Below are 27,365 nucleotides of genomic sequence, written 5' to 3'. Positions count from 1 at the left end.
GAGCATTTTATTGAAGCTTTCTAATATCTTTCTGTCCCTTTTATTGTAGTGTGTGGGAGGAGGTGATGCAAAGAGAAGAAAATGCAGCAAACACAATAGAGCAAGGTCATGGAGTACAATGTTACAAATATCCTTAATCTCAACTCCAGAATTCATTATTTAATGCCTCAGTCCAGCCCATACATCCCAGTTGGCATAGAAGTTGCCAAGCAGTGGAGCCAGTGTGGTTCTGATACACAAGTGAGAGAGAGAGGGCTGGATGAGCAAACTCATATGGTACCGAACTCAGTTCTTTGGAGGCCAAGAGCGGTAGATGAGTGGGGCTGTGGGGGATCCTCCATGAGTGAATTCTCCTGTTCTTTCTTAGAGGGTATTGGAGCCCATTCCAGCCATTTACATAAGTTACTCCAGGCTGCACAGCAGCTGTAGGCCTACTTCATTGAGCCCAGCCAGCTGCGCCATGGTTTGGAGTGGAGTGTTCTTTCTCACATACACACCCCTATCCGTCTAGAGTCTAGAAAAGATTGGGTCCCGGGCAGATGATTTTAGCCCAAGTCCATGCTTCTTACATTAGCACCTAAGAAAGGACTATTAACCTCTCAGTGTGAACAGTCATCTTTTCTTGAACCCAGAGTCTCATATGAGCAGGGACTACTGCCCACGTCGTCCCCAGATAAATGCCATAAAGAAACAGATGAGTTTGTATGATCACTTAAGCAAGATCTTGCACCCCAGCAGTCCGAACATCGCTTTGTCCCATTGTTCATTGTGGGATATAACTCCCAGGGAAAGACGCTGCAATGCATGCTCTGCAAATTTTTCTATTATAGGGTGCAGCAACAGCGTGTTGCTTAATGAGGTAGCAAGTCAGGCAATGTGCCTAACATAAACAATGAGGGGCAGTTGCATTCACTGTGATGTGAACTGTAAGCCCAAAACTTTGGAGATCCAAGAGGTGGGGGTGGGGGATACAATATCAACATATCCCCCTGCATACACCATTAGCAGTTTTATATAATAGATACTCTTGAAATATTGGCTTCATTTATTAGCTGCATGGACAAATCTCCTCTCATATTTAAAATAATGTGGTTGTAGTAGCTGCCAGAAGGAGTTTCCTTCTCCCCTTTCCTCTGCATACCAGTCAGATTAGTACCATTATCAGTGTTCCACTTATCAATTATTGGCCTCAACAGGTGCTCTTGCCTCTTAAACTCTGGTACAAGGCAGAGACCTACCTGGGTCTGATAGATCTTCTAGTTAACAGTTTCCTCCATCCTTTTTGCTATGAAGGCTAACTGGAAATAATGGATCTGAGAACACCAAACTCTTTGAGGCTTACGTGAGCCGTGAATAGTAATGTGATCATCAAAAGCTCTGGATCTATCCCTGATACATTATTGATGACTTACTGAATACTGCTCTCTTCTCACAAAGTGAAATTATCATTCAGCATTGAGGGACTAACTCTCTCAAAATGATGTTTCCCAGTTGTTTCGTGTTGGAGCCCACCTGGGGATTCACTGACAGCTAGTTGCCCTCCCACCACAATGGCCCATTTGCCATTCTCCAGCCAGTTGCTGACATCTCTCCTGTTTTCTTCCTGTGGCTCAGACCCTCCATCCATCATGCCTATTTGTGTTTTGCTCCCCATCCCCTGAAGACTTGCACCCTCCATCCGCCCTCCCTCTGTGCCCTGTTTGGTGTCAGGGCCATCTATTAGTGGCTCAAAGGGTGAGCTGGATGCTACAGGAGCAGAGAAGAGAAACTTGAGCTAACATGCCTGAGCTTTCAGCCACATCCAAGCAAGCTGTTCCTGTATTTGAGGCCAATACAAGAGATGGAAGGGAATGGCTCTCAGAAAACCAGATGCTGCTTTACCTGTAGCTGCAAGAGCATATTTGCAGTAGGGTCACAGTAGATCTAGCATTATACTCCTTTCTCCCTGGACTAAGTGGGCATCTTGTACCCCAGCTTGGCAACCTCTGCACTACTTCTCTTTGCCCTCCTGTCTTTGTGCAAAACCCTTGTGCAGAACACGTGTTGCCAACATGATCATCGGTGAAGTGGACTGAAAAAAAATAAACAGCAAGAGGTGAAGAGGAATTTCTCTGGGAAGGACTCACCCCAGTGAATTTGATGTATGTATGTTTGTTTGTTTTTGTGTTTTAATTAGGCCATAGAACTTTGCTCCAAATAACTGAAGGCTATCATGTAGATTTGCAAAGTGTTTAGCAGACCTATGTGACTCTCAAGAAACGGTATCGCTAACAAAATTATACAGTGGGGAAACTTCAAGCATAGAGAGGTGAAGTGACTTGTTCAAGGTCCATGGCAAAGCCAGGAGCAGAACCCAACTTTCCTAACGCCCAGTCCTCCACTGGGCTTTGATGCCCCCATTTGGTGAAAACTGTTTCATTAGGAACCAGATTTGTGGAATTTTGTTAGGTGTTGTGTGAAGAACACCAGAAACTTAATGCTTTGAGCTGAGAATTTTGGCTTTTATTCAAAATCCAGAAACTCACAGTAACACCTGATGGGACATGAATCTATGTGAACTGAACTAAAATGCCTTCCCATTAACCCTTGCAGACCAGAACTACTAAGCTCAGGGAGTGGCCTCTAGAGAAGACAGAGATTTTTAGCAGTTAGGAGTAACTGTTTCTGATTGACTCTCAACATGATAGTTTATGGGCCAGAGGGAGCCGGCTTCAGCCCTGCCTTGTTGGTGCAAAAACCGCCATGACTGAAGGTCTTTGAGGGTGACAAGGGAAGGACGCTGTGGTGCTGCCAATGAAAGCCAGAAGTCTGAAGTGACACCACTACCCCGCCCCCTAACCACTGTTCGCACCACAACCCCAGTCTGGTGTTGATTTGGAACTAATTGAGGAAGAGGGTTTTTTGGTTTTGTTTGATTTTCTCTCCTTCTCTCCCTCCACCTCCCCAACTTCAAATGTAACCACTTGTAAGAGATTTTCTTTGTCTAAAAATAGCAGGATTTTCCAGGAAAGGTGCGTCTTCATCTTTCTAATGACTTTGCATAGAACTTTGGAGACTCCTGCAGTTAGCTGCACCTTCAATAAAACAGGAGAAAAGTCTATGACTTTGTCCATTGATTCATGGCTTTTTTCCCCCCATAATGAAAGTAAAAATAAAATAGAGAGTGGGGATAGTATATTTGTGTTAGGGTGGGTGATGTTAGATTCCAGGTACCTAAAATAAATTTGCAGTGGAAATCACCTTCCACCTACAATTCCTTCATCTTAACTCTTTTCAGCTTTGTTCTGCTTGCTGTTGACGAAGTTGTTTTTTTTGTTTGGTTTGTTTAAAGTGCCAGTGTCCCTTAGCAGAGCTTCTCTTGCCTGAGTTATGGTACTTTAAGATTTTGCTCAGCAGATGCTAAGCAGCTGGTTTCTGCAAAACACGGAAGGCCTTAGATTTCTGAAAAATCATAGAACTTCCAGCGTGCAAGGTTCCAAACTTTATTCGCTGATCTTTACAAATGAAACTCCAGTGTTGGATTATCTAGTTCCTGTCACTTTCCTGTCCCCTCTAAAACCAGCCCTTTGTAACTGGCTAGTGGGAATAGCATCTAAATAGAGCTAGGCATATAGACATGATTTGGCAATTAACTACTCATTAGGAGACCAGTTTCTAACTCAAATGCTCAGATCAGTAAATCAGGCTAATTGGTGTCTAGCTGGAGGAGTGTACATTTTAATTGTCGGACAGCAAAAAAATGTTTTAAGTCTCTTCAGTTGAGTTCCTGAATCAAGTGGATTATGAAACATAATTGCTCCTTAACTTTTACAAATGGGGATTTGATACTTGTTACTGTGAAACTATGATCTTTTAAGAATGTGGGAATTGTGTATTTCACATTTAAATGATAAATGACTTCTCAGATGTCCATGAATGCAGTTTTACAAAAGAAGGATGACTTCTGTTATCACATCAAAGCTTTGAGAAAAATTCATTTTAAAGACGTCACTGCTCAGGGTTTGTAAGATTTGTGACCTTCCAGTCTAACAAATAATAATGATTATTTGACTTATGTGGATTTTATATATTTTTACGAGCCCTGCAAAATTCCTGTAAAAACCGATCACTCTAATTCAAACTCCAATAGTCTGATGAAGTTATTTTACTTTGCTATTTATGAGAATCTGCCTGTATGCACCCACCACACACACAACAATCTTTCTTACCTCTTCATATCTCTGAACGCTCATCTCTCTTTTACTCTCCTTCTTTACATTGTGTTTTTACCTCCTCCCATATATTTCACAGCTCCTTACTATTTGTACTTTTGCACACTGTTATCCTTGTCCATAGAGTCCCTGGACATAATAATAATTTTTCTCTGATGTGACCTTGTTCTGTTGTTTTTCTCCACTGGAAGTTTGTTAGCAGCTTGTTGACTTTGCTTTCTGAAGTGCTGACTCAAGCTCCATAAAAGCACTGTGTGTTTGTCTGCGAGTGTGAGGATTATGCATGTGTTTCTGGTGACTTGCGGTGCTTCAATAAATTATTGTTTATGGAGGAGAGGGTGAGAATCCTCAGGCTGTGTAATTGGTCTGACAACCACTTCCACAATGTCAGTGATAACACAAAGAAAAATGCTGTCAAAACAGCACCACCCTCAGGGATGCTAATGACACAGACTTCGGATAAAAAGAACATTAAATCTGTACGGTCTAATTGCAAGAAAGGGATCTGTTGTGTTTGCACAAATAATGCCTTTATATTGAGATGGATGGAAGCAAACTTTTGACAATGAATATACATGTTAACAGTAAAATAATCAGAATTAACATATGTGTATGCACGGGTGTGCACTTGTGTGTCCACTAATGGGCATACAGGTACGTGTTTTGGGGAAACAGTGATTATTCTGAGAGGCAAAGAAATTAGAAATTCCACAGAACTTGTACTGTAAAATTGAATTGTGTGCTAGTCAGCCCAACCAGCTAGCTCTCAATATACTGTGGCTATAGCGGATTTATATTGACTGTGGTAATGCACTTCTCCCCCGGGTGTACAGGTGTCAGTAGCCTATGTGAGCCACCAGCTTAGGTGATCAGCTCCCAGTATCTCCTGTCAAAGCTGTCCTACTTCATATATAAGACTTGAATAGTCACTGATCCAGAGAGAGAGAGAGAATTACTCTATAATTTGGTACTTAGGACACCCACTTGGGAGCAGGAGGGACACCAGGGTTCCAGTCCCTGCTCCAATAAATATTTAATTATTTATACAAAGTGGGACAACTTCAACAGGAGACACTGAGACACACCCATCCATCCCAGAATACTCTATAGCCTGATGGTTAGGGCACTCACCTAGGTTCATGCATTCATAGATTTTTAATGCCAGAAGGGAACATTATGATAACCTGGTTTGACTTCCTGCATAACAGGCCACAACGTTTCACCCACAACGCTTGTGTGAGGAACAATAACTTGTCAGTGAATTAGAAGATTTTTTTAGCAAGAGATCTGTTCCCAGCTCAGTTACAGACTTCCTGTGTGATCTTAGGCAAGTCACTTAATCATGTGCCTCAGTTCCCTCTCTGAAAAATGGGGATAGCCCTTCCCCATTTCATAGGGCTGTTGTAAAGATAAAATTTATCAGTGATTGTTAGGTGCTTTGATACTAAGGTGATGCGGGCATTATGAGCAACCACATAGCTATATAAAGATAATTTGCTAAATGGAATGCAGATCTCAATGATGTGGAAACTACTGTGCAAGAAAACTAAGAAGCAGAGGTGAACATTCCTGAAACGTGGGACTGCTTGTAATATTGTGCCACATCTACACAGTTGTCTTCTGACTCTGAAATCAGTAGAACCACAATCTTGGGCTGGAACACCCCAAACTATGCAGAGTTTAAAATCTGGATCTGAATTTTGCAGTCCAGGCTCATCTCTACTTTTAAAATAAAAGGAAGAAAAAATAGTACTGGATTTCAAGATGTAAATACTTTTCAGATTATACAATACTCTCACTTTTAAACCCATTTTTCTACATATTTTTCAGATCTATTAGTATTTTACCTAAAAAAATAGAAAGTTTAGGGTTGTTGCTGAATATAAGAAAAGAGTTTGTTTTAAACAGTCTCACAAATATATAGTTATTAAACTATATATGGTAACTTGTTAAGTATTATAGTCATGGATACGCTGAGGATTTCAATATAGCATTCAGGCATTGTTCCAGCACAGCTGAAAGAAATGCTTTGCATTTGTACATTTTCAAAAAGTAGGATAATCTTTCTTAGCAATTGCACCATCTAGTGTTGGTACACTCATCATGCCACAGAAGTTGGCACATACCATGCTCCTAGAAGCACACTGAGATACGCATTACCTCAGTCTAGAATTAGGCATAAACTGCATGGTTCAAATGTAGGTTTCAAACCCCAATCCAGAAAGTTCCGTTCTTAGAGACCTATATCTAGCAGCAATAAGCAAGTAGTATATTGGAGTTTTAATAAAATGAAATGAGATAAAACCAGACTAATGTATTTAAATAGCCTTGTGTCATTTACCTTGGAATACAAGCCTTATTTTATTGTATTAATTGGCTCACTGATATCAGTGTATTACAAACCTCTCCATGTGGACAACTTTGGACACGGTAGCATTTTTTTTTCTTTTTTCCTCCTGTCTGTCTTTCCAGCTACTTTGCCATCAAGGAAAAGTACTTTGCTTCATATCAAGAACTGTACAAATCTTTCGAAAATACTGGAAGCTTTTTCCACAGTACTGGCAGCGTCAGGAGGTGAAAGCTGTGCAGTGCATTGTTTAACCTTCTCACCTGGTGACCTCCCCACTGTCAGCTCTTGCTAATTCTTTTGTTGTTTGTTTGTAATTTGTCTGTTTGTCTTAGATCTTATTTCATTTCTGGAAGGTTTGTCAGTTTTGGATGCCATATAGGCTCTTTCAGACTGTTTCAATTCCCGAGCCACGTCTGTGGGGTGTCCTTTTTCAATAAAAGGTATTTAGGAGAGATGACAAGATGACAGCTTTTGGTCTTGAGGCTCAATTCAGTAAGGGGATACTTACGCAATCAGTTCAGGGTGCCTGCTCCCTTTCACCAGACAACTGACAGTTCCAATAATAGGGCTGTCAGCAGAGCTCTGTTCCCTAATTAGCTTTCCCTGTTCCTCTTTGGCTTGGTGCAATAGGCAAACAGAAATCATCTCCTACCAATTTGCTTCCTTGTGTACCTTGCATACAAGCTAGCTTGTAAAACTTTTTTAATTCCCTCGCTAAGGGTTATTTCTATTATGAGGCCAAGCAGTGACAACTCCTTGAGTATACTATGCATTCATTTAAAAAAAAAGAGGAAAAACTGCACTGCTCTGAGTCTGGAGCTTTAGGGCATGAAGCCGGGGCACCTGAATTGTACTGTCTGTATTGGGTTGGTAAACAGAGATGTGAGGAGTAGCTGCTGTTCATATCCAATCTGCATTGCACGTAGGCAGAGGTTTAGGAACCTGAGTATGAGTCTAAATAAAAAATAGACTCATACGATAGTACACAAGTAACACAATATTTTGGACCAGTATGGCGGAAACTTGTCAATATTTGTGAGATTCACCATCGTGGACCGAAATCTCATGTGTAAAGCTGTTCTCATGTGTTTCAGACACATCCAAATGCAGAAATGAAAGAAAATAATCTTCCTGGCATTGGATCCAAACAGGAACTAAAACCAATAGTTGGGACAAGTTCAGGAGTTTGAATCTGACCCTACCTCAGAAGCCCAAAGGAGTGCTGATTCAGAGTTTTGGCTAGACCTGATCAAAAATTTTTCCTGTTGGAACATGTGGTTTTGTTCACATCAACATTTTTCACTTGGAAAATGTTGATTCTGACAGTTCTGATTTTCCAAACAGGTAAACTGAAATTAAAACGTGTTTGGAATCAATGTTGTGAAATGACTATTTTAGTCTCCAAAATGCAGTATGAAACCAAAAATCATTTTGGATGTTGAATAATTTCATTTTGACATTTCCAGTTCAAACATTTTTGGAATTTTTCATTTTGTGAAAAATTTCAGTGTTTCAACTTCTGTTTCTAATTCTGAATGGAAATTAATTTTGAAATGTCTCTTCTGTCCCTTGGGGTGTGTTGTACACCAACTTAAACCTGCTTAAACTCCAGTAGACACAGTGGGCTAACTTCTGAGGTGATGCATAAGGGGGTTGTAACTAAGTAAATGTGCATTTAAGTATAAATGAATCTAAGTTTGTATAAGAGGGATTTTAGAATGTGTGTTACACTAACTCTTAGACTCACTTCTGAACTGAGCCCTGGGAAGCTATTCTTGACAGTGTGCTGAGTCACTCTGTGATCTCGATTCACTTTCACTCTCTGCCTCAGTTTATCTGTCAGAAAATGGAGATAATACTAGTTCACAGGGGTGAGGAAGGCTTAAATTATTAGTGTATGCAAAACATGTCAAGATCCTCTGTTGAAAGGTGCTATTAAAATGCACAGTACTAATTATTCAGGAGGACTACTGGGAAAGTGATGCACACCTGGGGATTTAACTACAATTGAGATAAGAGGGAGCTTTTATTAAAGGTGTGGAATAAATAAGTTTGGCAGAACATGTTGATATAAAATTGATACCATGCAGGCCCAGATATTGTGGAACTAAGCTATGTTAGAGGCAGGTGTTAAGAATCTGAGCCAAATTGTTGGTTGATATGAGAATATAATCCCTTGTATTGAAATATTTTGCCTAATTTCTGGTCAAGTACAAATTAAATCTGTCAGTTGGATAGCTGGTATTTTGCATTCCTCATGTGAGATGTTTGTAACCTATATGAAAGGCATGATCTTCCCAGCACCCATGTTGTGAATATTGCAATGTTTATTTTGTGGGATAAATAATTGTTTAATAATAATAAATCATCATCAGAATTATGAGAGCCTTTCTAACAGGTATTTTTACAAATCCTCTGCAGTACAAAGAAGCTAAAACCAGCTACTGGAGCTATAAGTAAGGCTAACAAACTGATGATTCGGTATTGAAAAAGTTCAGCAGTAGACTAGGGACCATCAGCTGTGTATAGCATTTCCCAAATCCCCAGCAGTAATCGTTTGCATTCCATCCCCACAGCAGTACGGATGTGCACACGGTTGCATCGCTTCTCAAACTGTATCTAAGAGAACTCCCAGAACCGGTTATCCCCTATGCAAAATATGAGGATTTTCTTTCCTGCGCCAAATTGCTCAGCAAGGAAGAGGAAACGGTGAGTGTTGTGCTTTGATTGTAATTTGTGTAGATAGTGGTGTTTTGTAATCTACTTTGGTTTTGGCGCAGGGGCAGGTTCTCTAGTTTTTGCATCAGCTTTCACTCTTTGCTAGATGTACATCTTTGAACCATATCAGGATGTCTTTCTAATGATGTAGAGGTGTAGGACTGGAAGGGACCCTGAGAGGTCATCTAGTTCCCTTCACTAAATGACAATTAGGAATTTTTTTCTGATGTCCAAGCTAAACCGCCCTAGCTACAATTTAAGCCCATTGCTTTTTGGCCTATCCCTGGAGGTTAACAAGAACTGTTTTTCACCATCCTCCTTGTAACAACTTTTTATGTACTTGAAAACTCTCTTCTCTCTCCCTCCACACACATCTTCTCTTCTCCAGAGTAAACAAATCTTTTTTTTTTCCCCTAATCTTTCCTTATTGGTCATGTTTTCTAGACCTCTAATCATTTTTGTTGCTCTCTGGACTTTCTCCGATTTTTCCACATCTTTCCTGGAATGTGGTGCCCAAACCTAGACATATTCTCCAGTTGAGGCCTAATCAGCACACAGTAGAGTGGAAGAATTAATTCTCTTGTCTTGCTTACAACACTCCTGTTAGTACATTCCAGAATGATGTTTGCCTTTTTTTTTGTGGCAACAATATCAGCATTGTTGACTCATATTTAGTTTGTAATCTACTATAACTCCCCAAATCCCTTTTTGCAGTACTCGTTCTTGGGCAGTAATTTCTCATTTAGTATATGTGCAATTGATTATTCCTTCCTAAGTGGAGTTCTTTGCATTTGTCCTTATTGAATTTTCAACCTGTTTACTTCAGACCACTTCTCCAGTTTGTCCAGATCATTTTGAATTTTAATTCTATCCTTCAAAGCACTTTCAACCCGTTTCAGCTTGATTGTTCAAACTTTCTGCAAACTTTAGAAGTGTACTCTCTATGCTGTTATCCAAATCATTGATGATGATCTTGAACGGAACTGAACCCAGGACCAGTCCTTGTGGGACTCCACTTGATATGCCTTTCCAGTTCAGCTATGAACCACTGATAACTACTCTCTGTGAATGGCTTTCTTTGTAGGTTCTCTTTAAATGAAATCTTGGTTCATATAGCAATCTAAATAGGCATATGAGAATAACAGAAATACTTCTCTACCTATATAAACTGCATACCATTGAATTATGGTTGGAAATGATGTGCATTGGGTTAGAAGAGTTCCATCTTATATGAACGAGACTTTTTTTGGGTCATCTAGGCTATCATCCTCCATTATAGCAGGACTGCTCTTATTAGTCCTACCCAATACCTGTTTAAGTCAACAGAAAACTATTGACTTACGTGGGAGTTAACTGGGGATAAAATTGTCATAAATCAGAGTCCATGGGATTTAGGCTCTGAAAATTTTACAGTGGGCCCATTGTCATTAAAGTATTACTCAGAGATATCTGGCAAGTTGGTCTTGCTTAACTCTGACATCAGTTATTCTAGCATTTATCTTGGAAACATGCCCCATTGTCTAATGCTTCTTAAAGATATAGAGACAGATTTCCAACTCTGTTCTACTGGTGTGAAACTTGTGCAACAGAATGAAGGATATGACCTATTATGTTTTCCCTACAGTAATTCAAGGCCAATACATCTTGATCTGTTGAAACCTCCTTTTTACACCCCTCTATGTACTTGTTGGCAGCTAGTATATGCTGCTATCTCTTAGTGTTTTTCTTCAGAGTGATCATTAATAGTTTTGTTTTATTAATTTCAGCCCATTCCTTTAATTTTCCAAAACCATACCACATTTTTAATCCCTCCTACAAAGTAGTTGACATCCTCCCTGTTCTGAGTCACCAGCCAGAATTGATTCTTTCCATCTCCTATCCACTAAATTAATAAGGATCAAATGAGGGGTTGGGAGTTAGATGTGTAGGGGAGCGTTTTGTATTAGGTCTAGAGCGGTTTGGGGGGAGCTGTGTGTTCTGCTGGCTGTTCCGTGTTATTTTTTGTGTAATTTACAGCAGGGGCTCCTAGAGGTTGGCATAAGCACTGCTGTTTATTTTTGTATAGTGTCCATTTTATAGTAGCTATGTTTGTATAGTTTCTCTGAGAACATGGGAGGGATAGCTCAGTGGTTTGAGCATTGACCTGTGAAACCCAGGGTTGTGAGTTCAATCCTTGAGGGGGCCACTTAGGGATCTGGGGCAAAAATCAGTACTTGGTCCTGCTAATGAAGGCAGGGGGCTGGACTCTATTTCAAGGTCTCTTCCAGTTCTAGGAGATGGGTATATTTGCTATTAAAGAAACATTTTATTAAATGTAATTGAAAACAAGACTTCAGTGATTGTGTGAACATAGGCCCAGTTCTTGCCATGTGATATCTATATGGAGTTACTCACCAGTCACTTACCCCAGTTCAGTTGCGCTTTAGGTCTCACACCCAAGACTATACTTATAACCAATCCTATAGTAAACTATATGATGATTTAGTAAATAGGAAAATGAAAATACAGAGTTATTTGTGAGATTAAAGCAAGCAATGTGAGTGACCAATGCTAGAAACAATAAGCCATTTTTAATCCTGTTGTAATGCTGACTTAGCAATCTGATTGTTAGATTGTTTGACTCGTTTTTCAGTCTTCTGTGTTGGACTCTCCTACAGCATGAGTTACTAACGATGTCACTGTTCATCTAGATAGCTGTTTGTCTTATTTCCTTTTCTAGTATTTGCCCGGCAAACATTTGCAGTATCATGATCTTCCCATCCTGAGTTCCACTTGTTTTGCTGACCCACTGAAATCAAACACTCTACAGTGGCTGGCAAAGCACCAAAGGCTGAATTAAAACAGCATCCAAATGCACTGGTGGCAGGAGCTTAGCCAGAGGCTATTTACAGTGGGCACAGAAACCAAGTTCACATCGTCGTTCAGCTCTTCTAAATCCTAATGAGAGGACACACTGAAAGAATCTTCTGCTTGTCTAATGCTAGTGCAGACCTTGTGAGACAGCCAAAATGTTGCTTTGTCCAAATGAAATGGATACTACAGGCTAGTGATCGTGGTTTATCTGGATATTATTAAGAAAATAGTTGTCTTACTCCATTTCCATAAGTATCTTCTATTTATTTCATACCAAAATCTCAACAGTGTTGTTATTATTGATTTGTTTGTTTGTTTACCCAGGGGTTGAAGGAATTAGTGAAACAAGTAAAGAGTCTGCCACTTGTCAATTACAATCTACTGAAATATATCTGTAGGTAAGTGCTCCTGAAAGATTATCAAACATATATTTATTTCAGTGCCCTAGTAGACACTGCTGTCTGTCTGGATGAATATATCTCAGGAGAAGTTTAACAAAGAGAGTCAGAGTACTGGTACGTTTAACCTAACATAATCACAAGTTTGTTTATTGTATTACTAATTACTAACTTAATAATTAAAGTTGTACAGCTGTGAGTGGGATTAATGAACAGTCCAGACCCAGCATGAAAAGCAAGGAAATGTAGCTGGAAAAAGGAATATTACCACCTATTTACTTCTGTAAGGAGAAGCAAGGCTATATTTGCAGATCACTTACCTGGAGAGCAGCTCCTGTTGGCCTTGATGATTCAGACAGCTTTTGGGAGTCCTGGGTTAAAAAGGTCAAAACACCAGAAGTGTAGGGGTTTCTGGGAGAGGTGGTGTGTGTGCATGGGGATGTGAGATAAAACACAGCCTTATAACAGGTAATGTTTTGCTGTAGTTTGCTGCATGCTAATATCTGTGAAGCTCCCAATGGTGATGCAAGATTGTGAGTACTAACCTCAGGACAGACTCTTAAACATGAGGGCACAAACCCCAAATTGGTTGTAAATTCCTAACTTAGATTTCACCAACCAAGTGCAAACTCCTCAGGCACTTCAACAGCCTTAACACGGAGTCACAGACAGTCCTTTCGGGTATTCAGGTTTCTCTTGCCAACCAGGTGAACCTATTTCTTGGATAGATTGTCCATAACACCAAGAATCACGGCAATATTCAGGTTACTCCTAATTCCAAAAGACCAGTCACTTACCCCACGTCAGTTGTGCTTTAGGTCTCACACCAAAGACTATACACCTCTGCCCCGATATAACACGACCCGATATAACATGAATTCAGATATAACACGGTAAAGTAGTGCTCTGGGAGGGTGGGGCTGCGCACTCCAACAGATCAAAGCAAGTTCAATATAACGCAGTTTCACCTATAACACAGTAAGATTTTTTTGGCTCCAGAGGATAGCATTCTGTCTGGGTAGAGGTGTACTTATAACCAATCCTATAGTTAATTATATGATGATTTATTAAATAGGAAAAGGAAAATACAGAGTTATTTGTAAGGTTAAAGCAAGCAAATATAGACATATGAATGAGTCTTAGTTCAAAAGGTAATATAAGCTTCTATAATCAGCAAGCTCTAATTTGTCTTTTAGGGCTAACCTAGGCTAAACCATTGGGGATCTCTTGGTTATGCACAGAAACAATTTGATTCCTCTCCCCCAGACTCCAAGCAGCATAGAGATCCTTAGTTCCTTTGGTTTGAGGTCTTTATCCTCCTTCTGCCATGTGCTCTGAGTTGCAAGCTCAGCTGATGGGAAGAGTCCCCTTGCATGACACATCTTCACAGGGAGGTGAGCAGAGCAGAGCAATAAGAGTCTTTAGTTCTTTTATTGATGGTTTCTCAATCCAGATGTGGGAGTTTCCAGTTGTAAGATCCAACCCTAACCCATCTGGTAATGATGTGTCTCCTCTTTTGTGAGATGCATAACAATTTCTGTAGAAGAGCAGCTCTTCATACTAATTAATGTCCCTCTCCTGTATGGCGACTTATACAGTCACAGAGGCTCATAATACACCCACTCAGATATTATGTTACAATATGGAACACCGATATTACAAGTAAGATTAATGCATGCAGTAACTCACAAGCATTCAACAGAGTCTTAACATTCCTAATACCTATTTTATCAATATTAAACCACAAGTGAGACACACAAATTCCGGCTATGTATCTGCTAGTGTCCAGTTCAGACAGGGGGACCTTTGCGTGAGCTGGCACCTGAGCTGCCAGCATTGCAATATCTATGGATTTTGGTAAGACACTGAACGTTATATCAAGAATGTATTTATCAGTTAAGATATATGAAGAGCTTTAAAACATTATCAGTAAATACCAGGATTGCATGGGGAGGATAAGAGAGAAATAATTTCCCATTTTCAATACACTTGGGGTAGTAGCCAGTATGCTGTGGAGAATGGAAGGCCTAACTACTAGAGCAGGTTTTCTGAATGTTTTCCCCCACAGTCGTTCTAGAAATGACAACCTCCAGAATAGCCTGGACTTGGGGCTAAAAAGTAACAAGACAGTGCTGCTCTGGTTAAAGGGCCTGTATACCTTGTTACAGTAAGATATGCCAAAGCTTCCTTCCCTGGAAAACTTACAAGATACACTGGATAGGAGCTCAGCTGGGCTAGTTCTAAGGAGCATTATGCTCTAGAAAACTTGGGTACGTTAGAAAACCCAGGGACCTCTTTCAATCAACTGGCAGAGCATACAGAATACAGAAGGCCTGGAGGGAATCCCCTGGGCCTGGTATCTGTGTACTAGTCTGCCAAAGAATGACATGTATGGACTCTAATGAAAGCCTGTCTCACACTGGCATAATCATTGTGAGATGTGTGTGTGTGTGTGCATAACATGTCAGAAAAGGTGTGTGTGGATAGATAGGAAAATGTGTGTGACAGACCCAGGCCAGTGGGGTGCAGGAGTCTGGTAGAGGGCAAATATACTGGTCACTGGGTGAGTAGTTCTCTGTTCCCTGAGTGACCAGAGCAGGGGCTGCACTAGAGTAGCCAGGAACTTGCTAGAACCAATTAAGGCAGACAGGCTGATTAGAACACCTGCAGCCAATCAAGGCAGGCTAATCAGGGCACCTGGGTTTTAAAAGGAGCTCTCCCCAGTCAGATGGGGAGGAGCCAGAGGAGAGGAAGTGCGTGTGAGGAGCTGGGAGCAAGAGACACAAGGAGCTGAGACTGAGAGGATGTGCTGCTGGAGGACTAAGGAGTACAAGTGTTATCAGACACCAGGAGGAAGGTCCTGTGGTGAGAATAAAGGAGGAGTTTGGAGAAGGCATTGAGGAAGTAGCCCAGGGAGGTGTAGCTGTCACACAGCTGTTACAAGAGGCACTATAGACAGCTGCAAATCCACAGGGCCCTGGGCTGGAACCTGGAGTAGAGGGCGGGTTCCGGGTTCCCCCCAAACCTCCCAACTCCTGATCAGACACAGGAGGAGTTGATCCAGACTGTGGGGAAGATCACTGAGGTGGGCAAATCTGCCAATAAGCGCAGGAGCCACCAAGGTAGAGGAGGATCTTTGTCACATGTGCTTGTAGTTAAAGGCAGGTCACACATTGGTAGCATGCCTTGAGACAGTTCTCTAGACATGAGGTGAGAGACACTGCTATCCCAAGCTAACCTTTGTATAGTGTATGTCTTACAACAGCAGTCTGTTAGCATATTAAGTCATATGTTAATGAAGAGCTTGCAGGGACTTCAAAAGAAAATTAACAGGAAGAGGTAAACAGCTGGAGATGAAGGGAGACACACTCCTTTCAGTCAAGATCAAAGTTCCAGTTTGGTCTGTCTTAGGTGAAAAAAGACCCCGTGGCATCCTTCACTGAGGAAATAAACTCTCAGAGGATTTGCTTCATGAAAAAAGGATCCCAGCCCGACGGCTGAAAATGCTGGGAAGAACCTCGGATGAGATAAAACTTTATTTAGATAGGAGGAAATCTTGTTCGTTACGTTAAGGCCATAGAAAGCATGTTATGATTTTCTTTTCTATATAATGCATTTTTCCAGTATTTTGCTTATATCATAGGAATATCTGTTCTTTGTTAAATAAACTTATACTTGCTTTCTCCGTAAACATACCTGAGTGCTGTGTGTAAAGTGGAGCTGTGTTTTAAGGCGAACTAGTAAGCTTGCATGTACTGTTCCTTTGGAAACAGTGGGCCTGGTGATTCAGTGAGTATCCAGTAGAGCAGGGGCTAGATGCTGCCGGTGGATGCTTGGAGGACTCAGGGGTTAGTGTATGCTATCGCTAACCTGTAAAGAGAGAGTGATGTCTGGAGGGGAGTGCTTGTGTTGCCAGTATCCAAGAGTGTCAAGGAGCTGATCCCAAGCAGGCAGAAGCAAAGCTCTCTCATAGACGTTAGGCTTAGAAGGGACCATTGTGATCATCTAGTCTGACCTCCTCCACATTGCAGTCCACAGAACCTCACCCACTCCTGAAATAGACTCCTAACCTGTGGCTGAGTTACTGAAGTCCTCAAATCATGGTTTAAAGACTTCAAGTTGCACAGAATTCACTGTTAAAACCTGCAAGTGACCCATGCCCCATGCTGCAGGAGAAGGCAAAAACCACTCAGGGTCTCAGTCAATCTGTCCTGCAGGGAAAATTCCTTCCCGACCCCAAATATGGTCATCAGCTAGACCCTGAGCATGTGGGCAAGACCCACCAGGCAGATACTTGAGAGAGAATTCTCTGTAGTAACTCAGAGCCTTCCCCTCTGATGTGCCTCAGAACCCAACTACTACCCTGTTTTTCCAAGCCTACAATAGTGCTTCAGAGTGTTGACCTTTAAACAAAAACAACTAGGAAATTCCATACAAGAAGTACAGTAAGAGATCATCATCCACCTTTGCCTTTTGTGATACTGATGCTCACTTCCCCCCTCTCCCCCTCTATTTCACAGATTCCTGGATGAAGTCCAGTCCTATGCGGGTGTAAACAAAATGAGTGTGCAAAATCTGGCTACTGTATTTGGTCCCAACATCCTGCGCCCAAAAGTGGAAGATCCTCTCACCATTATGGAGGGTGAGTTAAAGGAAAATTGTAAACAACTTTAAAACAAGTAGAAGGAACTTCTGTAGATTCATTAGCAGTACATTTTTGGTGGTCTGATGTCACAAAATTACTTTTGCCTGTTTGTGTGTAGACACAACTTTTCTTCCACTACAGCAACTTAAAGTAACTGCTATGCCAAACAGGCTGCTGCATTTTACTGATGGCATTTTACTATGAACATGGCAAAAAACGTCAGCATGAGCAAAGTCTTGAATCTCCTCAAAGGACTTTTGCCTTTTTTTTATAGTGGAACTGCTTATTTTTTCCAACTGGAAATTGCACATTTGTTTCTCAGAAACCAGCAGGAAAATACAAAAGCCCGCAGAAAATGCCTCTCCAAAAGGCAAGAATGGAATTTTTCTTTGGGTTTTTGTTTTGTTTTATGTTTTTCTGCTGTCTCTGAGAATTTCCGCCCACAGACTTATAGTTTAGTATGATGTCATCTTCTTCAGCCCTTTATCCTCTAATACAATGGCAAAATTGTTCACAGCAATCCTCATCTAATGCTACCAATTCACAGGGCAAAGAGGGGACATGGTGTTAAGAACCCAGTGTTGGGGCTAAAGAGATATCTCAACACCCTTTTTTAAAAAAAACAAACGAACACCCTACTTTAAAGACTCACTTTCATTTCAATTGCTATTTTTTTCAGTTTCTACTTTCATTTTGTATCTAATCTTTTGACTACTCAAAAATTACTATAAATGAATTATACTTGTATGGAGATATAATATATGCATTATAAAAAAGAGGTTTGTGAAAGGAAGCTGACTTTTCCCCACCATTTCTTATGATAGAATCTAAGCTGTTACAAAGCAATGCAGATTTTCAGTATTCCAAAGCAAACGAACAAAAAATGTTTACAAGTCCCCGTGGCAAACTGAATTTTTAGTAGATGTTTTTGAAAGGAAAAAAAGCTCAAATATTCAGATACAACCTGTATAAAATTATATGGGCCAGTGAGAAATTATTGATTAAAAGAGCACAGCATGCCACCGAAACATGCCTAGGGACTTTAAAATGATGTTTATAACCAACCTGACCTCATTACTGGAAGACTCTTAATACTCCCTAATAGGGTTCTGTAAAATATATTGTAGTGATACATCATTATTTACCCAAGTCTAGTTCAAAATCTGTATATTAAAGTGAAGTTGTGTGGTGTGTGCAGTATGAGTTTCTAGAGAAGGAACATTTATAATAATGTGTTGCGAAGTGGGGTGCTGTGTGATTTAAGGTTGTGATTTATATGTTACCGGCAGCAGGTTCCACATAGTGTGACAGCATGGCACATTTTACTGGCCAGTCACAATCTCATCTCTGAGTGGTTAAAGGTTTTTTATATTAAATATCTCACAAAGCTGTGATAGGCTGAAAAATAAATGGTCCAGAAACCCTTTCCTCCTTCAACCCCTTGTATTAGACTGGCTAGTGCCTTCCCAGCCTTGGAGTAAGTTTTTAAAGAGGTTTGGTATATTGAGCTTAAACTCACATATTACAATTACATCATTCATCTTATTATTATTCTGAACCTCTCTGTATGGTCCCAATGGTTTTCAACTGCAGATATTGTCCTGGGATATTTGTTTTAGTTCCCCGTAATAATATCTCCTTTAAAACATTCTTGGCTGCTGTATGCCCTAATATTGAAATAAGAGATGTAGGGAGCTCTTTTCCTCCCCTGCACTGGCTACCTATGTCAGCCGGCTCTTCGCAGCAGGAGAGCATCTGCTAACAGGAATAAGCGAAGTCTTGACTCTGCCCGCAAGATGTTGGCCAATACACCAAAGCCAGCACAGAGTGGGTACGAAGGTGCACCAGCAGAGAGACAGGCATATTTTTGTTTCTTCCTTAAAAAGGGGACAATACAGAACCGATTGTGCTGTGGTGATCTGGAACCAGAAAGGGGAGATAGTATGAGGTGGCACGAAGGTTGTAATAGCAAATATTAAATGCTTAGGTAAACTACGTATCTATTAGATAAATGCATAAATTAAGTGTATATTAACTAGATGCATCTTTATGAAATCTTTAAAAATCTGTTTTAAAAGAATGTTTGTTCACTTCTCAAATAAAACTACTTCATTATTGGTGGTTCATTTGCCATCCTCCAGGTACTGCAGTAGTCCAGCAGCTGATGTCAGTGATGATAAGTGAACATGAACAGCTATTTCCCAAGGACACAGACTTTCAGACCGGAGAGGAGGTGTGCAATAACAACAATGAGATCCAGAAGAAAATGATCACTGGTCAGCTCCAGAATAAAGAGACCAATAACAACAAGGAGACAGCGGTGAGAAGCTGTTCTTGGGACACACCTGAGCCTCTCCAGAGGGGAAGCATGGACAATGGGTCTCCCACAGTGCTGCCAGGGAGCAAGTCAAACAGTCCAAGGAACAGCATTCATAAACCTGATATCACAAGAAGCCCACCTCTCATGGTGAAAAAAAACCCAGCCTTTAATAAAGGCAGTGGCATAGTCACTAATGGGTCCTTCAGCAGCTCTGTGGAGGGCCATGAGAAAAGCCAGACCTTACCAAATGGTACCCTGCAGGCCAGGAGAACATCATCCCTGAAAGGTCCAGTTACTAAAATGGGCACACACAGCATGCAGAATGGAGGCGTGCGAATGGGCATTTCAAGCACAGATGCACATAGCAACTCCCTGAACAGCCGAAACCTGAGCTGGATGCCCAATGGGTATGTCACATTGAGAGACAGTAAACAAAAGGAATTGGTGAGTGATTCGGGCCAGCATAACAGACTCTCCACCTATGACAACGTCCACCAGCAGTTCTCCATGGTGAATTCAGATGATAAACAGAGTGTAGATAGTGCCACCTGGTCCACATCCTCTTGTGAAATATCCCTGCCCGAACACTCCAACTCCTGTCGATCGTCTACAACCACCTGCCCCGAGCAAGATTTTTATGGGGGTAATTTTGAAGACTCAGTGCTAGATGGGCCACCACATGAAGACCTCTCCAACCAAGGAGACTGTGAGAGTAAAACTGACCGAAGAAGCATGGGAGGACGCAGCAGCCGGGCCACCAGCAGCAGCGATAACAGTGAAACGTTTGTCTCAAACAACACGAGCAACCACAGTGCTCTGCACAGCCTAGTGTCCAGCTTAAAGCAGGAGATGGCAAAACAGAAGGCGGAATATGAAACAAGGATAAAGAGGTAAGATGGTAAATCTCTGCCATTTGTGCTAATAAGAGAATTACTCTGCCTCTCATTTTTATTATGCTCCCATACCCCAGTGAATCTGAACATAGGAATTGGTAGTAGAGATGGAGAAAATGCTTGGATAAAATAAGAGCCTACATTAACCTTTTCCCCCTAATTCAAACCAAACCTGGCCTGACATTAGGAAAAAAAAAACATAACTTTTTCTTTCCATGATATTTTGTATTTGCATATTTGTGTGCGCCTCATGTTCCCAGCCAAGGTCAGATGCAGAAGGATTGGTGTAGCATGAGAACCACTGTTCTCAAATTGAGGACCTAAACATAGTAAGCGTGAGAAATCTCACTAAAGAGTTGTTTCCATAAGATCCCCAGTCCAAATTTGCTGATCCAAGAGGAGTGGAGAGCTCACAAAAAGGTTTGGAGAAAACTTTCAGATGTTAGGATGCCCATCCAAATCAAACTTCTAACCCTTTTGAGGATTGCATGGAAGTAGCTAACATACTGGAGCAGAACAGTGGCATGTCTAATACAATATCCTGAATTCAGCAGTGGCTTGCACTAAATGCTTCAGAGGAAGTGAAAAATCTCTCCAATGAACAGGGCCAATTGTGCCAAACTGAACTATTGGAGATTCTGATCCCAGTTTATGACCTAAGATTGGAGGACTTGTGGCACTTACGTTTTAATTTGACTAGAGTAGCTGCAGATGCCATCTGTATTCATATTACGTGTTCAGTCTTTTTCAATCTTACCAAACTATTTAATTTAATAACATCTTGCAGCAATGCATTCCATGGGTTAATTCTATTTGCATAAAATGATTTCCTTTATTAATGTAACATATTTAAATGTGCTGCCATTGAATGACAGATGCAAACATGGCTCTTTTTAACTGGTTGTGACTTAGTAACAATAGTTGTGGCATTTCTAACACAATTATACTAACTAGAAGTGGAAAGCTGCAAACAAATCAGAAAACCATTTTTTTTCCTCATTTTTCCATGAGTATAATAGGATTTGGGTAATTGTACAATTTAAAAAATGTGGCTGTCTTACAAGATTACTTTGTCACCTTCCTTAGCTTTAAAAATTCCAAATTATTCATGATCCAAATGGGTACAAATATCCTGTTGGAAATGTTTAAACAACACGTAGCACACTTTTCCTGGACACGGGCTCAGTATAGAGTTAAACTGAGTCTTGCTACCCTACATGTCAAAACCAACATGGATACCAAGCAAAAGCAGCAGACTGGCTGTTTGAGAGCACTTTGGAGGAACAATGATAATGCTAGCATATTAGGAGAAAGGTTATGCATGGTGGCTTTCCAAGTTCTTGGGTGGCTTTGTATTTAGAACCGCAAATCCTTCTCCTTCATCGGTGGGTATAGAGGGCCTTGCTGCAGTGGAACCAGTAAGGTCCCGCTGCATGAGCAGGATTTCAGGGTTGGCAAGACCCATTGTGCCACATGAAGTGCAGTTCCATGATCGCTTCCAAGATAGCTGTGTACAAAAGATCACTGAGGGAGGAGCAAGGATCAGGAGTGCAAGCTCTTGAAGGCCACATGAGGAAAAGCTCCATAGACTACTCCCAGTTCGGAGGCCAGAGCAGCTCTACTCCCATTCCACAACCTGGGAAGGTAAGGGGATTCCTCTCACACACACAGATGTTCCCAGCACCCAGTTCAGCTACTTGGGCTCAGTACTCAAACAGGGTTTGCTGTTCACTTCACTGAAATTAAAATCAAATGTGGCAGGAGGGAGACTTTCAATAGGACTTGTGTGCCTTGCTTCCTTAGGTGAGTTGGATACTTTCCCCCATACCTTTATTACCAGAAATGAATTACACTGTTTAACAATAGACTGCCCTAAAACAATGAATTTATCCAAACTGTTAAAAAGCAGCGTACAAATGATGTTTCTTGAGTACCGACAGTAAAGTCAGGGGTTTGTGAATTCTAGTAGCATTGCACTAAGAAAATGAATAGTATCCCACATATTCAGGGTGGGTGGTAACCCTACTAGTGAGACTTCACTGTTTTAGCTCATGTCAGAAAAGTTTGAGACACTGATTAGTCAGAGGCTGATAAGCTAGGGTGGGGATGGAGCATCGTTTATCAGTGAAGTACAGGTGCAACCCAAGGGCCCTACCCCTTCACTTCTGTAATTGGGAGAGTGCTGGAATTCCTTGCAAGGGTGGTATTCTTTCTTGGGTGGGGGGTGAGGTCCATGTTTTACAGCCTGCAGCTTGTACATGCTCATTTTCTTCTAGCTGCTGAAAGTTTAGAAACAGTGAAATCTCTTTCTGTTTCCTCCCCCATGCACAGTGTCACAGGTGCTATGAGGCAAGGTGGCTGTGCTAGTCTAACCCCTAGGTATCCCCAGAAGGGAAGATGTCTCCATTACTCTACTAGTGCTCTATATTCTCTTTTGTGCCCTCCGCCCTGTGACTAGCTCCAGTGGTGGCTACCTCTGCTGCGCATAGATTCCCCCAGCAGTGGCATGAAATTGACATAATTCTTGTCAGCTTCACCTTGTTCCCGGTGTTTGGAATATCATCCACTGTATCACATAACTCAACCAGGCAATCCAGGGGTGATGCATACAATAAGGAAGAGGTAAATTAAGGATGGACATTTGTTGATCTACTTTAGTCCTGCTGCCTCTCCTTCCACATTTCACATCATGAGTGCTACTGGTTATGTATATGCACAATGGTAAGATTCAAATTGACACCACGTTACACCACCAGATTGACTTTGGCATTTCATCTTCAGCACTTATATCATTGTGAAATGCAACTTAAGATCAGACTCAAATTGTTTTTGTGTAAGGCAGAATTCCCAAATGAAGGGAAAACCCTAACTGCTTCCACCCATTCATCTGTAAAACCAGCCAAGAGGTCCATTTCCTTGTTGCTACTTCGCATGAAACTTTCCTATGCAGTTCAAGAGCTGTTAAAGTAGGTGAAGCTGAGTCATGTTAGGAAAAGAAATTTCCAATTGTTTTCAGATGGAGAACAACTTACCAGTCATTAATTCTCCTAATTCATCAACACAATAAATTAAATCTTTGTTTAGAGGAAGAGAAATACTAGGGTGCATGAACTGATTATATCCAAACTCTATGACTACCCATAATAAGGGCACATAACAGCATGCAGTGGAATAAAGCATTGTCGTTATGCCCTCAGCACAGTTGTATAGTGGATACAGCACTTAGAATAGCAGCTTCTGTTCCCATCTCTGCCACTTACAAGAGACAGAATGGTGTGTATATCTCTTCTGTAACAAGCTGTATCTGAACTGGAACACAGCATGGCTGCTGATTCCATTGGACTGCAGGCTTTTAGAAACATAAAGGTGCAGTGCGCAGACAGGGGCGGCTCTAGGTATTTTGCCGCCCCAAGCACGGCAGACAGGCTGCCTTCGGCAGCTTGCCTGAGGGAGGTCCCCAGTCCTGCAGATTCGGCAGCACGCCTGCAGGAGGTCCATCAAAGCCACGGGACCAGCAGACCCTCCACAGGCATGCTGCCGAAGGCAACCTGCCTGCCGCCCTCGCGGAGACTGGCAGAGCACCCCCCGCGGCTTGCCGCCCCAGGCACATGCTTGGTGTGCTGGTGCCTGGAGCAGCCCCTGTGCACAGAAAGCAAAAGGAGGAACGGTTCTTTAGCTACGTACATCACAATTCTCTGAGCTGCCTTGATAATATTGATGATGCTGGAACACATTCAGTGTTTGACATGCATTATTATGATGATGTATTGGATCATACCATTAGTGTGCTTGGTCCTCTACATAAACCCTCAAATATAGTAAGTAATTTTTTTTAAAAATAAATCACATCAATTGCAGCTTCAAAAAAGTAACATGTGACCGGACAACTAAGGAAGTTACCATAGACAATAAAGAAGAAGGGATGCAGATCAGGATAAGTAAACATCACATCAGAGATCTTATGACTAAACTGAATGGATTCAAGTCAGCACAGCCTTCTGCTATTCACCCCAGGGTGCTTAAGGAATTAGCTGAAGAAATCTTGGAGCCACTGGCAATAATATTTACAAACTCATAGATGACAGGAGAGGTCCTGGAAGATTGATGAAAGGCTAACAATGCCCATCTTTAAAAAGGGGGGAAAGGAGGTGCTGGGGAACGATAGACCAGTCAGCCTGACTTCGATACCTCAGAAGCTACTGGAGTAATATATAAAACATTTAATTTGCAAATGCCTGGAGAATGAAGTCAGCATGGATTTACTAAAAACAAATCATGTCAAACCAGCTTGATTTCTTTCTTTGACAAGGTAACTGGTTTGGTGGATAGGGGAATGCAGTGGACATAATACACCTGGACTTTAGCAAGGCTTTTGGTGTAGTCCCTCACAACATTTTCATAAATAAACTGGAGAAATGCAGGCTTGATAGAACTACCATTAAGTAGATCCCTAGCTGGTTAAACAACTGCAAACAAAGAGTAATTATTAATGGAATGAAGTCAGATTGGAAGGTGCTCTAAAGTGGGGTTCCACAGGGATCTGTTCTGGGTCTGGTGTTAATTAACATCTTTATTCATGACCTGGATATTGGAATAGAGAGCATACTGATCAAACGTGCAGATGACGATGAAGTCAGAGGAGTTGCAAACACTTTGGAGGATAGAACTAAAATTCAAAGGGATCTTGATAAATTGAAGAACTGGGTTCTAGACAACAAAAGAAAATTTAACCAGGGCAAATGTAAGGTGCTACACATAGGGAAGGAAAACCAAATGCACAGATACAGAATGGGGGATAACTGGCTTGTCAACAACACTGCTGAGAAGGCTCTGGGAGTGATGGTGGATTACAACCTCAACATGAGTCCACAATGAGATGCTGTTGCACGAAAAAAAAAAAAAAGGCAAATGCTATTTTGCATTGCATTAACAGAGGTATAGTATGCAAGTCATAGGAGGTGATAGTACCAATTTACTCAACGTATGTTAGGCCTCAGCTGGAGTATTCTGTCCAATTTTGGTCACTGCCATATAGAAAGGATGTAGAGAAACTGGGAAGAATCCAGAAGTGAGCGATTAAAAATGATCAAAGGGATGGGATGCAAGCCCTATGAGCAAAGAATGAAGGAACTGCATATGTTTAGTTTGGAAAAGAGATGATTTAGGGGGAACATGATAGCAACTTCAAATACTTGAAAGGCTGTCATAAAAAAGATGGAGAAAAAATGTCCCTTCTTGCCACACAGTGCAGGACAAGAGGCAATGGGTTTAAACTACAGCTTGGCAGATTTAGATTAAATCTGAAGGGAAATTTCCTAAGTGTGAGAACAATAGCATAGTGGAGCATACTGCCATGGCATCTCCTTTCCTGGAGGTTTTCAAAAGGAGCCTGGATAGCCATCTGTCTCGGATGGTTTAGACGCAACAAATCCTGCATCTTGGCAGAGGATTAGATTAGATGACCCATATGGCTCCTTCTCACCTATGATTCTGTAATTTTTTTTTCAAACAGTAGCTCAGCATGGGGAATCAATATTTGCAAATAGGAAGAGAGGATCAGGGACATAGTGTTCTGACAATACATTGGACTCTCTTGTTACACCAGTGTACAACCAGTGTGAGGCCAGAATCAATCCTTGGAGAAGGAAAAGGTCTGTTTAGTTAATTGCCTAGCACATGCAGAGCTGTTTCCTGCCATATACATTTCTAGTGGTTTGTATCCTTCAATTATAAATAACCTAAGAGATGACGATTCCATCATTCCTTGTAGGATACACTTCAACAGTAAACATCCAGTAAGAAACATGTTACATTGTCTCTTTACAGAAACTAGGACTAAGCTTTGTAATTTAAAAGCTGTTGCTCTAATCTAGGCTGGGTAATACAGAGAGGGCTGTCATCTGTATATTTCTATTTCTGCAGCTTGGAACAGAGAAACCTCACCCTTGAGACAGAAATGATGACCCTGCATGATGAACTGGACCAGGAAAGGAAGAAGTTTACAATGGTAGAAATCAAAATGCGCAATGCAGAGCGGGCCAAAGAAGATGCAGAGAAGAGGAACGACATGCTGCAAAAAGAGATGGAGCAATTTTTCTCAACATTTGGAGAACTAACAGTGGAGCCTCGTAGGCCGGAGAGAGGCAACACCATATGGATTCAGTGAGCATTCTAAACTAAGACTGGGGGATTCTGGGAAGGGATGTTGGGGGTATTATACTGTTTCAGGTGGCTGGTCACCTGACTGAGGCTAGCACTCAACAAAATGATGTAAACCATTGAAGGAAGAAATACCTACAGACATTAACCACCCATACTGCAGTGTGTACTTATCAAGTTATCATACTTTTTTTAATGCTTCATAATGCTAGTGTCAACTGTTACAACTGAATGTGTATATAGATTTTAAAAAAGTCATCTTAAAGAGAGAGCGAGAGACATCTCACAAAATATTTTAATGCAAGTCTTGTATTTAAACTGGTAAATTGAAATGTTGTTGCAATCAAGCTTTATATCAAGGCTTTTTTCCTTGCACTTAACATAATAAGCTATTTTTGGCATTGTGTTACCATCAGTTTATTTTGTATATCAATTTTTTTTGTTACCCTTCTTGCGTGGGGGGGAACTAAAGATAAACAAATATATATATAATGTTAGTTATTAAAACAAGAGGATAATGTGTGGCTGTGCTGTTTGTGCCAATGGACTTGCCCATGACCAAAAAGAAAAGTGTAAATAATTTTATAAAAATATAACATTAACACCTGACAAGTTTGGGACTTTTCTCTTTGGACTCTGAACTCTTCATAAATAATATTCTTTTGGTTTTTGGAATGTCAGACCATTTAATCCATGATTTGAAATCCTAAAGGAGATGGTCTGGTTAAGGAATCTTGACACAAGTTTTTTTCAAGGATAACTATCTTTTCACTCTAGTTCAGTTTCCAGTAAATAACAGATAAAGCTGTTTGTAGGAG

The 27,365-nt window shown here is 41.0% G+C and overlaps 1 protein-coding gene across 5 annotated transcripts in view; it reads left to right on the top strand.

Moving 5' to 3' along the window:
• The window catches only part of ARHGAP24 (Rho GTPase activating protein 24), a 342,415-nt gene extending 315,275 nt beyond the window's left edge, over positions 1-27,140 (top strand). For all 5 annotated transcript variants that reach the window (XM_030564961.1, XM_030564964.1, XM_030564963.1 and 2 more), the window contains 5 exons: positions 9,138-9,270; positions 12,457-12,530; positions 17,051-17,172; positions 19,317-20,385; positions 26,311-27,140. In XM_030564961.1, the coding sequence (XP_030420821.1) occupies positions 9,138-9,270; positions 12,457-12,530; positions 17,051-17,172; positions 19,317-20,385; positions 26,311-26,554 (1,642 nt within the window). In that variant the 3' untranslated portion in view covers positions 26,555-27,140. The remainder of the gene's footprint in view (positions 1-9,137; positions 9,271-12,456; positions 12,531-17,050; positions 17,173-19,316; positions 20,386-26,310) is intronic.
• Positions 27,141-27,365: the final 225 nt, after the last annotated feature.

This window comes from Gopherus evgoodei, chromosome 5, assembly GCF_007399415.2.
Source record: "Gopherus evgoodei ecotype Sinaloan lineage chromosome 5, rGopEvg1_v1.p, whole genome shotgun sequence".
NCBI classification, from domain to species: Eukaryota; Metazoa; Chordata; order Testudines; family Testudinidae; genus Gopherus; species Gopherus evgoodei.
The sequence above is the reverse complement of the archived record's forward strand: the minus strand, read 5'-3'. Positions and strand labels throughout refer to the sequence as shown.